The sequence below is a fragment of the Lepidochelys kempii genome, chromosome 2, assembly GCF_965140265.1.
Source record: "Lepidochelys kempii isolate rLepKem1 chromosome 2, rLepKem1.hap2, whole genome shotgun sequence".
Taxonomy (NCBI): Eukaryota; Metazoa; Chordata; order Testudines; family Cheloniidae; genus Lepidochelys; species Lepidochelys kempii.
In genome coordinates, this window is record NC_133257.1 from 110,199,707 (window position 1) to 110,212,638 (window position 12,932).

General features: G+C 41.7%; 1 protein-coding gene across 6 annotated transcripts in view; it reads left to right on the top strand.

Moving 5' to 3' along the window:
- KIF13A (kinesin family member 13A) overlaps positions 1-12,932 on the top strand; it is a 203,823-nt gene that overhangs the window by 100,020 nt on the left and 90,871 nt on the right. For all 6 annotated transcript variants that reach the window (XM_073331927.1, XM_073331923.1, XM_073331926.1 and 3 more), the window contains exons 4-6: positions 178-238; positions 11,124-11,216; positions 11,888-12,068. In XM_073331927.1, the coding sequence (XP_073188028.1) occupies positions 178-238; positions 11,124-11,216; positions 11,888-12,068 (335 nt within the window). The remainder of the gene's footprint in view (positions 1-177; positions 239-11,123; positions 11,217-11,887; positions 12,069-12,932) is intronic.

Consider the following 12,932-nt stretch of genomic DNA (forward strand, 5'->3'; position numbering starts at 1 on the left):
TTTGCGTTGTTTTACTTATATTAAGTATTATGGTAACTTAAATATTTTTAAAACAAAAATTTTGGGTGTTACCATACACACAGTAACCAGAGTGATCACTTAAGGTGAGCTATTGCTTCAGGGATGGATGTTTTGTGTGTTGGAAGCTCTTCATTTGTCTTTTACACTCTTATGCAGGTGTTTGCCTTTGATTACTGCTTCTGGTCCATGGATGAATCAAACACCACAAAATATGCAGGTAAGTCACTGATTTTCACCATATTTGGCAGTGAATAAATGCTTTGAAAATGGATAATTTTCTGTTTCTTTGGCTGATCCACTGACCTTTTTCTCATTAAAACAGACTTTTGGCCTTTCAGTGGACTAGGCCCACCATAGTGGATTCTCCTCAGCTCAAAAGAATACAAAATTTATGGGGCCCACTATAATGTTACGAAAGGAGGCTTTTTTTTAAACCTATAAGCTTTAATGTTTTCTTCCTTCTTTCACTCCCTTCTAGCCTCCTTTGAGGAATGATTCTTTCAATTAAGGTGAAATTTCAGTTCTCTAGCAGAAATTACTTCTGGGTCCTAATACTAGTCGTGAGACTATGTGTTTTCCATGCCCCACACCAAGATTGAGGCAGAGCCCACTGACTGCTGCAAAGAGGAAAAATCTCTCTTCATCAAAACATTTAATCATCGTCACTCAAACCCTAGTAAGCAGATGACAGGTCAAATTTCCAACTTGTACCCTTCTCTAGTAGCTTGATGTTCAATGTCAGACTGTCAGGCCAGTCACTACTGCCTCTTGTCATATAACTTCTTATTTTTATTACCTTAAAACTTTTAATATCTGAAAAAGGAACCATTTTGATAAACATTATTTGTATCTTCAGAAGACAATGGCATTAGGGGATGGTCTAATGACATGAACTAGCTTTAGCTATGCTACCTCTTACAGAATGTGCCTTTTATTGTTAAAAAAAAAGAGTACTTGTGGCACCTTAGAGACTAACAAATTTATTTGAGCATAAGCTTTCGTGAGCTACAGCTCACTTCATCGGATGCATTCAGTGGAAAATACAGTGGGGAGATTTATATACACAGAGAACATGAAACAATGGGTGTTACCATACACACTGTAACAAGAGTGTGATCACTTAAGGTGAGCTATTACCAGCAGGAGAGCATGGGCGGGGGAGCCTTTTGTAGTGATAATCAAGGTCGGCCATTTCCAACAGTTGACAAGAACGCCTGAGGAACAGTGGGGGGTGGAGGGGGGGAAAAACATGGGGAAATAGTTTTACTTTGTGTAATGACCCATCCACTCCCAGTCTCTATTCAAGCCTAAGTTAATTGTATCCAGTTTGCAAATTAATTCCAATTCAGCAGTCTCTCGTTGGAGTCTGCTTTTCAAGTTTTTTTTTTTGGTTGAAGAATTACTACTTTTAGGTCTGTAATCGAGTGACCAAAGAGATTGAATTGTTCTCCGACTGGTTTTTGAATGTTATAATTCTTGACGTCTGATTTGTGTCCATTTATTCTTTTACGTAGAGACTGTCCAGTTTGGCCAATGTATATGGCAGAGGAGCATTGCTGGCACATGGCATATATCACATTGGTAGATGTGCAGGTGAACGAGCCTCTGATAGTGTGGTTGATGTGATTAGGCCCTATGATGTGTCCCCTGAATAGATATGTGGACACAGTTGGCAATGGGCTTAGTTGCAAGGATAGGTTCCTAGGTTAGTGGTTCTGTTGTGTGGTTGCTGGTGAGTATTTGCTTCAGGTTGGGGGGCTGTCTGTAAGCAAGGACTGGCCTGTCTCCTAAGATCTGTGAGAGTGATAGGTCATCCTTCAGGATAGGTTGTAGATCCTTAATGATGCGTTGGAGAGGTTTTCTTGTTTTCTTGTTGCAGACCATTGTTATCAGATCTGAATTCCAGCGGTGGTAATCAGTTCAGTGGATTCTACTGTGTCACTTACCTGCCTAATCTGGATGATGCCTTTTTTATGTAGCAAACTTCTCCCAGTGAAGTTAGTGTGAGTCTTTTCATTGACTTCAATAGGACCAAGGAGAGAGCCTGGAACCAAATGAGCAACTAAATTTAAACCCATTTGTTGTCTCAGCAAAACCCCACCCCAAATTAATTTAATGGGAGTTAACGCAACCCTACCCCTCTGCAGCCCACTTGGATCTCTGAGTTACACCCAAGTTTCCTCAAATACCATCCAAAAAAAGTTCTATTGACTTTTTTTAGCTTGAGAACTGAACTTATATACAACCCTGCTCAGTCTGATCAGACTGTAGAATGGTGATACTTCTTTTGATCCCTCTCGTCAGCAAAAAAAACAACCAACCAAAGGCCTTTTCAAGATGTTCTTGATGAAAAAAGATGCTTTTACCATCCCTTATCAGTTAATTTGATTTTGTACATTGCTGGAGTTATCTTGTGACTGTCTTAATTGTTTTAAACAGATGGTGTGCACTAGAACATAATAAATTTTGGGGGAGGATAAAAGATTTTCTTTTATCTGCTCTAACATAAAGTGACTGGGCTTTTGGCTGGCTAAATCAATCTTGTGTTAACTGACTCTATTCCATGTCCTACGATAATATACCTTGTTTTAATGCCAAACAGCTGAGTGCAGAAGTGATCAGAACTCTTAAAATTCCCTTCTTTTCAGTGGAATCGATATTTTTTTCCTTTTTTGATATCTTCACTATTTAGTTGCTTTTAATGGATTTATAGCTTTGCCTAGATCATCTTATTTGTTGTGGTTGCTGATTTATTATTTGTATTGTGGTAGCACCTAGGCCTCCAGTCATGGGCTAAGGTCCCCATTGTGCTAGGCACTGTACAAATGTACATCTTGTCCAACACCGAAGACTGAACTGGGGATCCTCCAGTGCTAAAAACATGATGTGATGGGTTCCCCCCTGGGGTGCCACCTGGAACTGGGGTACCACTGAGCCCCTTGACCCACCAGCCTGGGCTCCTTCTCACACTGTACTGCTGTGACAAGCTGTAGAGCCCTCCAGCCTGCACTTTCGTCAGCATTCATACAGGTAGGGACACACCCAGCTGCAGTTACATGCAGGCTCTCTATCCAGCTCCTGCAATGAACCAACAACAGAGGCTACAGCTAAGGCAACTCCCAGCTCCCCAGGCACTCACCTCCTTTGGAGTATAAACACAAAATTAAACCGTCTTGCGCTGCACAGGGAATTGTGCAGTGTAAGCTCAGAAAGTTCACCCCCTCCCTCGATGTAGAGAAGAATATGTAACACCTTTGCCCCTGAGCTATGATTCCCATACACTTCACTCCAACTCGCTGGTTAGGTAAAGCAAAAACAAGTTTATTAATTACAAAAGATAGATGTTAAGGGATTATTGGTAGTAAACAGCTCAAAGCAGGTTACCTAGCAAATCACCAAAAAATACAAACTAAGCTTAATATACTAAATAGATTGGATATGAATTAGCAGATTCTCACCCTAAGTGATGATACAAGCGGGCTGCAGATTCTTAAGGAGCAAGCTGAACATGCTTTACAGCTTGGAATCCCCAGGTATGTTATTCACAGTCTGGAAATCCCTTTAGCCTGGGTCCAGCACTTCCCCCAGTTCAGTCTTTGTTCCTCAGTGTTTCCAGGAGACTTGTTAGAGGAATGAAGATCGCAAGGTGATGACACTCCCTCCCTTATATAGCTTTTGCATATGGTGTAAACCCTTTGTTTCCAAGCTTGGTTTCCAGACCAGTCTATGCAAAAATAATGACATCTCAAGATTATGTCCAGCATTATGGTCACATGTCCTTGTAGAGTCATAGCAGCCATTACTCACAGGCTGTTTGGTGCGTTCTCAGGAAGGGTCATCACCAGGTGGGAGATAAGCTTCTCCTAAGGCCTATTTTTTCCCCCTAATGTCCTATTGCCCTGAATAGGCCCTTTCCCCACTCACTGTCTAGACTGAAAGCATCTTGTCTAGTGAGCGTTACCCAGGTGTAACTACATTTGAAATACAGATGCATAGGCAATATTCATAACTTCAGATACAAAAATGCTACATGAATACAAATAGGATAATCATATTCAGCAAATCATAACTTTTACAATGACCCCTCACGTGACTTATCTTGCATAAAATGCATCATAATTATGTCAAAATCAAATCATATAATAATATCACTATGAAGAATATGGAGTGCAGTGTCACACAGGAGTCTCTACAGCAGTGGTGGGCAACCTACGGCCTGCAGGCCACATGCAGCCCGTTAGGGTAATCCGCTGGCGGGCCATGAGACCGTTTGTTTACATTGCCATTAATATACCTGGCTGCCCAACCTATGCAGCCACACGACTTGATTGTTGTTGCCCTTTCCCTTTGGTGTGTGAGCTTATCTGAATATGTTTGCATTGTAAATGTAAATTGTAAAGTTTATGGCACTGGGTTTGTGTCTTTTTGTTCTGTAAAACACCTAGAACACTTTGGATGTCACATAAGAGCTAAATAACAGAGCTGGTTGAAAAATGGAACTTTTTCAGCAAAATACTTGTATATTTAAATTTTGAACTTTTTGAAAATAATACTCTGACCCAGATAATGTGGTACCTGTGCTTTCCATTTGCCTGGCTGAGGTTGGTTGAGGTCAAAGAAGTTGATGCTTAAACTCGACAAAGGACAAATAGTGCTAATGGATTAAGGGAAAAGCATCTGGAGCATGGGCAGAAGGGTTTGATGCAGCCCCTATTAACATCAGTGGGAGTTTTCCCATTGATGTCAATACGTCCGAGAGCAGATCCATGGGTGGAAACACATTCCCTGCCCTGAAAAGCTTACACTTTATAGACAGAGACCATACGAGTCATGGCACAGCATTTTGGCAAAGGGAGGGCACTGAGAGACTCACAGCAATGAGAACAAAGTAAGGACAATTTTACAAGTGTGTAAACTGCAGTAGCATTTCAGAAATCTGGAAAGAAATGGATTTTGAGAAAAGGAGAGAGAGAGAGAGAGAAAAAGAATGCACTTCTTGACCTGTGTGTTATACTTTCTCCCCTGCAATTAATGTTAAGTGCAGCCTAACCACTTCCAGGCTGCTTGAGGCTGCATCTGTGGAACAAAGGGGGGTAGGGTGGAGAAAGGTGGCCTAGATTGTCAGTCAGTATCCCTTTCTAGGTGGGTTATTTCGATTAGGATTTAGGGCATGTCTACACTTGCCATTTAAAGCGGGAAAAGTCCCTTTTTTGTGCAAAAACCGTGGGAGCGTCTACACTTGCCAATGACTTTTTGCGGTGAAACTCAGAAGTTTCACTGCAAAAAGAAAACCACCTCTAGGAGAGGCGTACCGTTCTTACCAGTGATGTGCAAGTGAAGACATGTTCTTCCTGTTTACACAACTTTTAGCCTCTGGAGGATATCCCACAGTGTCGAGGTGACCACTCTAGCCAGCAGCTCTGCTGCTCTGACTCCAGATAAACAGACATGCACCCCTCCCCCTGTAAAGGCCCTGGAGCTTTGAAACTCCCCTTCCTGTTTTCTTGGCAAGTGCTCACTTATCATCTGACCAGGTGACAATGCCTGTTCCAGGGAGCAAACATCCCCTGCTTAGAGCAATGCTGAATGACTGGAGCTTATCAGTGTTTCTGGAGAGGAGGCTGTGCAGCGACCCAGGATGCCCTGCAATCACCTCCCCTTCCTCCCCGGCCCCCTTTTCACAAGACCTAGGGTGACCAGATGTCCCGATTTTATAGCGACAGTCCTAATTTTTGGGTCTTTTTCTTATATAGGCTCCTGTTACCCCCCCACCCTCTGTCCCGATTTTTCACACTTGCTGTCAGGTCACCCTAACAAGACCCATCATCAAACTAGAGAGAGGTGTACTGTGGGATAGCTGCCCTAGAGCGCTGCTCTCATCAGCGATGGAAGTGCTGCAAATGTAATCACTCTCTGAAGCCTGAGGAATTAAATGAATACACAAACCAGCGCTTTACTTTCACCGGTTCACTATCACCGATGAAACGTAGAGTGCAAAAACTCTGCAAGTGTAGACATACCCTTAGTTTATTGTTACTATAGGCGACTAGTAACTGCTGATAGTAAGGGGGCACAATTTAAAGGTTATGGTGGTATGCAGCAGGGTTCAAGGCAGGTACTCATGAGACAAAGGAGTTTTCGTTTCTAGCGCTATTTTTGATGTCATGTTTTATGATACTAGCAGAAAGAGACTGTTCTAAAAGAGAGCTACACATGAAGAAAACTGATTGTATGTTTTGTATGTGCATTAAAAATCTTAAGAAAGTTGTCCTAATATATGGCTAGCATTAGGCTGATTTGTACGTTGCTGGCTCTGACACTTGCGATCCTTAAAAAAAGGAGCACTTGCAAAAATTCTTGTGCATTCTGTCATTTGCTTCTTTAGTGTGCTCACTGCTACCCTAGAATAAAGTGCCAGAATCAGTCTTGTGAATAAATATAATCCCAACACAACTGCATACAGCTTTATAATTACAACCAAACCAAGTGAGCTTCTGATAAGAAAAAAAAATCCATCTTTATTTTAATAAAAAACATTGTTTGGAGTGAAGCCCTATCCCTCATTCACATTCCCAAGCCCTCCGATATCAAATGATTTATATTAGCGCACTGGATGCCTATTAATTTCATAGGCAGCGTCAAGGAATTTTCCTGGTTCTAGTGGCAAAGGTGCAAGCAGACCATTACACAGAACGGAATGCAAGCGTTGCCATCGGGGTGAAAGCTCTGAATAACTGTTACAGCTTCGCCCTCCGACAAGTTTACATTTCCCAGAAAAATTCCTGCAGCTGCTCAGAGATACGGTTGTTCTACCCCCACTTTTGTGGTTTAGGGAAATTCAGGGGAAGATGGCTGCCGAGAGACATGCACTGTCTCGCAGCGTGCAAGCAGGCAGCGAAGTACGCTGCTCGGCAAAGTTTGTCCGGGGAGAACACCCAGCAAATTGGACAATAGAATGGGGACTTAAAAGCAAATTAGCAAGGTCTTGCTCAGACAGTGCACAAAAATGTGTCATTGATTTGTTATCCAGCTGGCTTTGAACCTTCGAAAGTGAATGAGATTTTTATGCCCTTGAGCTGCTGATCCCCCATCAAACCAATGAGACAGCTGATCCACCTTTACTTCTGTATTACTTATTTAAAAAGACTAGCCATTGACTATAAATGTAAGAGACCGTTTTCCTGTAACAGCAGCTATATAAATGGGGATACCGGGCCAAGACCCTTATTTCAGTGATCCATTACTCTGGTCTATTTCAGAGATTTGGGCTTAATTCTCCGCTGTGCCCAAGTGGAAAGATTCCCCCAAAGACCTTAAGCCAGCTGAGAACTGGGTATATCAGAGCCTAGCTCTGCCTCCTCCCCTTCCCTCAAATGTTCTGTCTCCTCCTTGCCTCTGAGAAGACTCTGCTTTCCCTTATGCCACGCAGTGGGTTCCAACGCAGTAGACGACAGTTGCAGAAGGCAGCAGAACCATCACTGCCAGTGGAGAGATTCCTTTGTGTCTTTCAAGTTCGCTCTCTGCTGCATAAGCAGAGAACTATCCCTTTAGGTCTGTAATGCCAGGGACGGACAATGGTGTGATCATCTTAGACCAGGTTTACCTCCTCTGTCACCACTGACCTATTACTTTCTCTTTGGCTTTGGGAGCAGAGCAGATCTATTGCATCTCTCCACCAGACACCAGGTTCTCCTTAGCAGCCCAGCTTTTGGTAACTACAGTACAATCTCGCTAATCCACACTTAGCTCACTGCCATAAAAAAAAAAAAAAAAAGATTTCTCCCTGCTTTTCGCAGACATCTCACTGTTGCATGTTCTCATCTCATTGCTTTTAAAGCCTTATGCACGCTACAAAACACATACTACCGTACTAGCAACTATTATTATAATTAAAACTGTACTTGGCAAATAAATGAATAAAGTACATTTTGTCAGGCACTACTCATGCTTGCTTGTTATGATTATTGTGTTGGTTCACTTACTCGCTAATTTGCTAAACGTAGTGATTCAGTGGTCTGTCCCGCTCCGTGTCTGTTACCAAGGCTTGTTCTGCTGCCTGTTGCACTCCTATGAACAAACAAGCTGCTATCTGGTAAAGGGCCATGTTGTTTATTATGAGGATTATTTGTTAGGGTTTTTTGCATTGTTTTTTCATAACACTCAGCAATGATAGATTGCACAATTGCTGACTATCTGCCAGGGTACCATTTGGTGTAATTAAATGACACCCAGAATATGTATTTGTATTTTACCTTCTCAAGAGACACATTCAAAATGTGCTTTGCGAAGGTTAGGAGAGCATGTGCTCAATTCCAATAGAACACCTATTGCATTGTTCAGTCACTTCAATTACACATTTGACTTACTTGCTTTATATCTTAAGCCTTACATTTCTCTTTTCATTTTAGTTCTTGTTACACTAAAGTGAAGGGAACAAACAATAACTAATATATGTTTGCTGAGGATTTCTGGAACAATGTAAGCCATAAGATATTTTTGCAGCAGTACAGAAAAAGAATTACATCTACGAGGCCAATTTTATCCTTGGTATAATTTCACTGGAGTCAGTGAAATTACAACAGATTAATTATACACCTAGCTTTCAAAGTGCAACAATATGCCATACCTTCCAATACCCCACTGTACCCAATACACTATAGCATACCTTCCAATACCCCACTGTACACAAATATGCCATACTTTCCAACCCAATACAGCACACCTTCTCATACCCCACTCTGTATGCAGTATTTTAGATCTTGTAATTTATAATCCCCTATTAGGTATCCACGTATTGTAACAGAAATAATATTGAAGTATGTATCCATGTAGCGCTCAGCCAGTGCAGGGTTGGTTGCAGTAAAGTGACATTCAGGATCCCTGCACACCTGTTGTGTACTTTGCACCTGGTGGGAGAGAGCAGCTAACACCACTTTGTCCTTATCCTTTCTTGGCAATCTCTTTGCAGTGAAAACATGTGCATCAGTGCTACTTTCTGTATTTCCAATGTGAGCTGGAAGTGGCTCTCTCGTTGCATAGCAAGACCACCAAAATGCTACCCTGGGAATAGGGTGCATATGCTGTGGACCTACAGCAAACCAATATAATGAGGTGCCACCTCCGAATGTGCTGCTAAGGGCATAGCGTGAAAGGAGGCCATCAGCTAAACATGCTGTACAGCTCTTCCAGCATTAGATACAAATCACACTCCCAGCAAAAACAGGAGAGGGTGAATAATGGCTATGAGAGAGGGTGAATAATGAAAGCCAAAAGACACGTTTCTGGAAAATACACCCACAGCTCTGCTTACTGTACAATAGAGCAATTTCCCTCTTTAAAGCCTGTACCTGAGGGAAGAATGGAATGTGGGGATATGACATTGACCCACCCTGTCTAGACTAGGAAATAGGTTGTATTGAAAAATGTGATAGTTTATTTCTCCCCCCAGCCTCCCCCTCCCCCATCGCCATCGCTATCCCCTGGCCCTGCTGCCCCCCCAGGTGCCCATCCAGGCCACATGGCTCTTCTCTTTCTTTGCTGCGGCCACACCTTCCTCCCACCCCCCCAGGTTTGCAGCCCTAGCCTATGCTGCCTCCCCCTCTCCATGATCATCCAGTGTCCCCGGGGGGGGCCCCCACTTCCTCCCTGATCCCTCCCTCCCCTGAGCCCTCCCATTTTGCCCCGTCACTGCAAGAAAGAAGCTCCCCTTTTTGCTTACCGGGCAGGCAGCGGCAAGCAAAGCGACTCCAGCGAGCTCCTCTCCTTGGCACATACCTGAGCACAGCTGTAACTGGGTGGGCAGGACAGGACAGGGACAGCTTCTCTGGAATGTGCCTGCTCCAGGGTGTCTGGGGAGGGGCATGTGACCATTCCTGCCCCTCCCTAGAGTTGCCCCTGATTGTTACAACCTATTAGCTAGCAATAACATCTCATCCTAAAACTGGATGAGACAAATTTTACTTTAGTACATGCTAAACTGGTCAAGGGAAGGAGCCTACTCTTCATCTCTACCAGTTTGGCCTATGTTAAAAACAACATTGCCTCATCAACAGTAGAGGTTCAGGGTGCAATAGTTAGAACATGTTCTAACACCACACCGTTACATTCTAGTCAAGGCAAACTTTAAGGGTATGTTTAAAAAAGAATCAGAGATGTATTATTAAAAAACTTGTTTAAACTAACGTTTTAAAATCCTAATCTAGACGGTTTGGGGTGGGGGGTTCTGGGAGGGGGGCGGTCAAGGGACAAGGAGCTGGGGTGGGGGTTAGATGGGTCGGTGGTATCTTGGCTCATAGAGCTTAAAGCATACTTAAAATCTTCTATGACTGTTACACTCAACAGAGGATTTTCATATGGGGTCTCTGTATCTAGATTTTCAAACTAATACTGTACTTACCAGGAAAAAAAAAAAAAAAAAGATAGGCTGGAGTGTATGCTAAGATAAGCCATTCAACTCAATAATATACATACCATCCCTAGTCAGAATCTCAATTCTTTCATTTTGGTCAAGGTGTCACCTTGATATGGAAAGAAAAATAACTGGCTTTTATTGAAACTTGAGAACCAGATCACAAGAGTGAATAGCTGGGACAATCTCTAGTAAGTGTTCTTTAAACTGGGAAACTAACACATTATAATAGTGATGTTGCAGTAATTAACAATTTTGCTACTCCACGTGTATTTTTGTAATTCAAGAATGCATACTGGCTTTTCACACTTGGTTGCCTTAAAGTTTAGCCACCTATATTCTTTTCTAGGCACCTAATTTTAGTTGCTTGATTTTCAGAGATGGTGTAGTTCTCACTGAAGTAAATGTGAAGTGCTCAGCACCTATGAAAACTGGGCAACTTTTTTTAAATACTTAAATGTAGCTTGCAGTGCCAGTTTTAGGCAACCGGGCTTCAAATCTTGGCCATTTTGATTTTTGTGTGTTAACAATGTTTTTCTTCCTTAGCAATGCACTCAGAAGAACAAAAATTTCCTTTTAGATTTCCATGTCAGTAAAATCACAATTTACTCAAGGTTTAAGAATCTTGCTCCTTTATTTTAAATAAACTGTGGTGTTTCTTTGTGATTTGCTGTTTTGTTTTTGTTTGTTTTAGATCAAGAAATGGTGTTTAAGTGCCTTGGAGAAGGAATTCTTGAAAAGGCCTTTCAGGGATATAATGCTTGTATTTTTGCCTATGGACAGACAGGTGAGAGGGTCTTCTGTTGATCTGAGGAAAAGGTGGAGAAGGCTGCTTTGTGTGTGTGGTGGGGGCGGGGGGGGCCAGAACAAACAAAAATAATAGAACTAAAAGAAGAGAATCTAAAATTTCTGTGGGAAAACAGTGAAAATAAAAAATCCTTCAAACACCATTGTATTACTACAGTATTATATTTTCTGTTTCATTTTTAATTAAGTACTTGATTGACAGCTCTGGAGATTGAACTCATCCTCTATTTAAACACAGAACGGGTTCAGCAAGGCCGGTGGCAGTGCAATATTCCTTACAGTTGTAAATGTATGTTTAGTTTCTACCTGCAGGAGCCATCGTCTAGGATTGAATGGAAAATTCATATCCTGTGCCCATTCATTCTTTTGTGTGTGTCAGGTGGGACTGACAACAAGGGTTGCCAATAAATAGCAGTTGTGGTAGAGGTGTTGTGAAAGAATCCTGTATTGATTTACCTATTTCTTTTCTTTAGTACTCAGATGAACTTGCTGACTGCTTGGTGTCCTCCAAGTCACTTTGTTGTCTTAGGTGCTTCTTGAAGAATAAAAGGCAGAGGAAGACATACATTGTGTGAATAATTTAGTGACTATTTGAGAAATTGCAGGGTGCTTTAAAATATTCCATTTCTCTTCCCCTTTGCTTTTCTCTAGGTTCAGGAAAATCCTTCTCGATGATGGGCAATGCAGAGCAGCTCGGCCTGATCCCACGGCTCTGCTGTGCTTTATTTCAGAGAATCTCTGTAGAAGAAAATGAATCTCAGACCTTTAAAGTTGAAGTGTCCTATATGGAAATCTATAATGAGAAGGTCAGAGATCTGTTAGACCCTAAAGGGTGAGTAGTTTTTTTTATATTAGTTGAAACTGCAACATAGAACTACCCACTTTGGAAGGGTTTGTGAAGCTTTTGTGAACTTGTATGTGTATAAAACTTGTTCAGAAGGGATCACATGCCCAAAACGTTAGAGTGAACAGTTCTCAAATAATACCAAGTTTGTAAAGCGTGAACGTGATGTTGTTGATTTAGGCTTGGTCTATACTAGAAAATTAGGTTGGCATAACTAATCCAATCAAGAGTGTGGATTTTTTACATCCCTGAGCAATGTAGTTATGTCGACCTTAACTCCCTGTGAGGACAGCGCTAGGATGGCGGAAGATTTCTTCTGCTTACCTAGCTACTGCCTCTTGTGGAGGTGGATTACCTATGCCAATGGGAGAACCCTCCTGTTATCATAGGTAGTATCTACACAGAAACACTGCAGCTGTGCCGCTGTATTTTTTTAAGTGTAGATATAACCTTACTTGCATCTATTTGAATAGATGCTTAAAATAGCACCTTCTAACTAGTCACGTAACTGAATAAATGCAGTCACTTTTGGTTCAGCTTAGTACAGCTGTTGAACAACACACAATATCTCTATATACATCAGTTTAGGACAGGAAAAGAATACTTCCCTTTTACATGGGGAAGAAGGGATGAATGTATTTGATGTAAGAATATTTATTGCCATAGTTGCAGAAGTGTAACCTGGAATACCAGCAGTATTCTCGGATTTTGTATATTTTGAAAGATAAATGTTTTTATAGAGAAGTATTTTCTTTTTAGAAAATGTAGATTAATTTTAAAGGACCGAGAACACTAACCAGAGTAAATATATGATTGTAGGGGTGGGGGAAATACAGAAAACTAAAAAAGAAT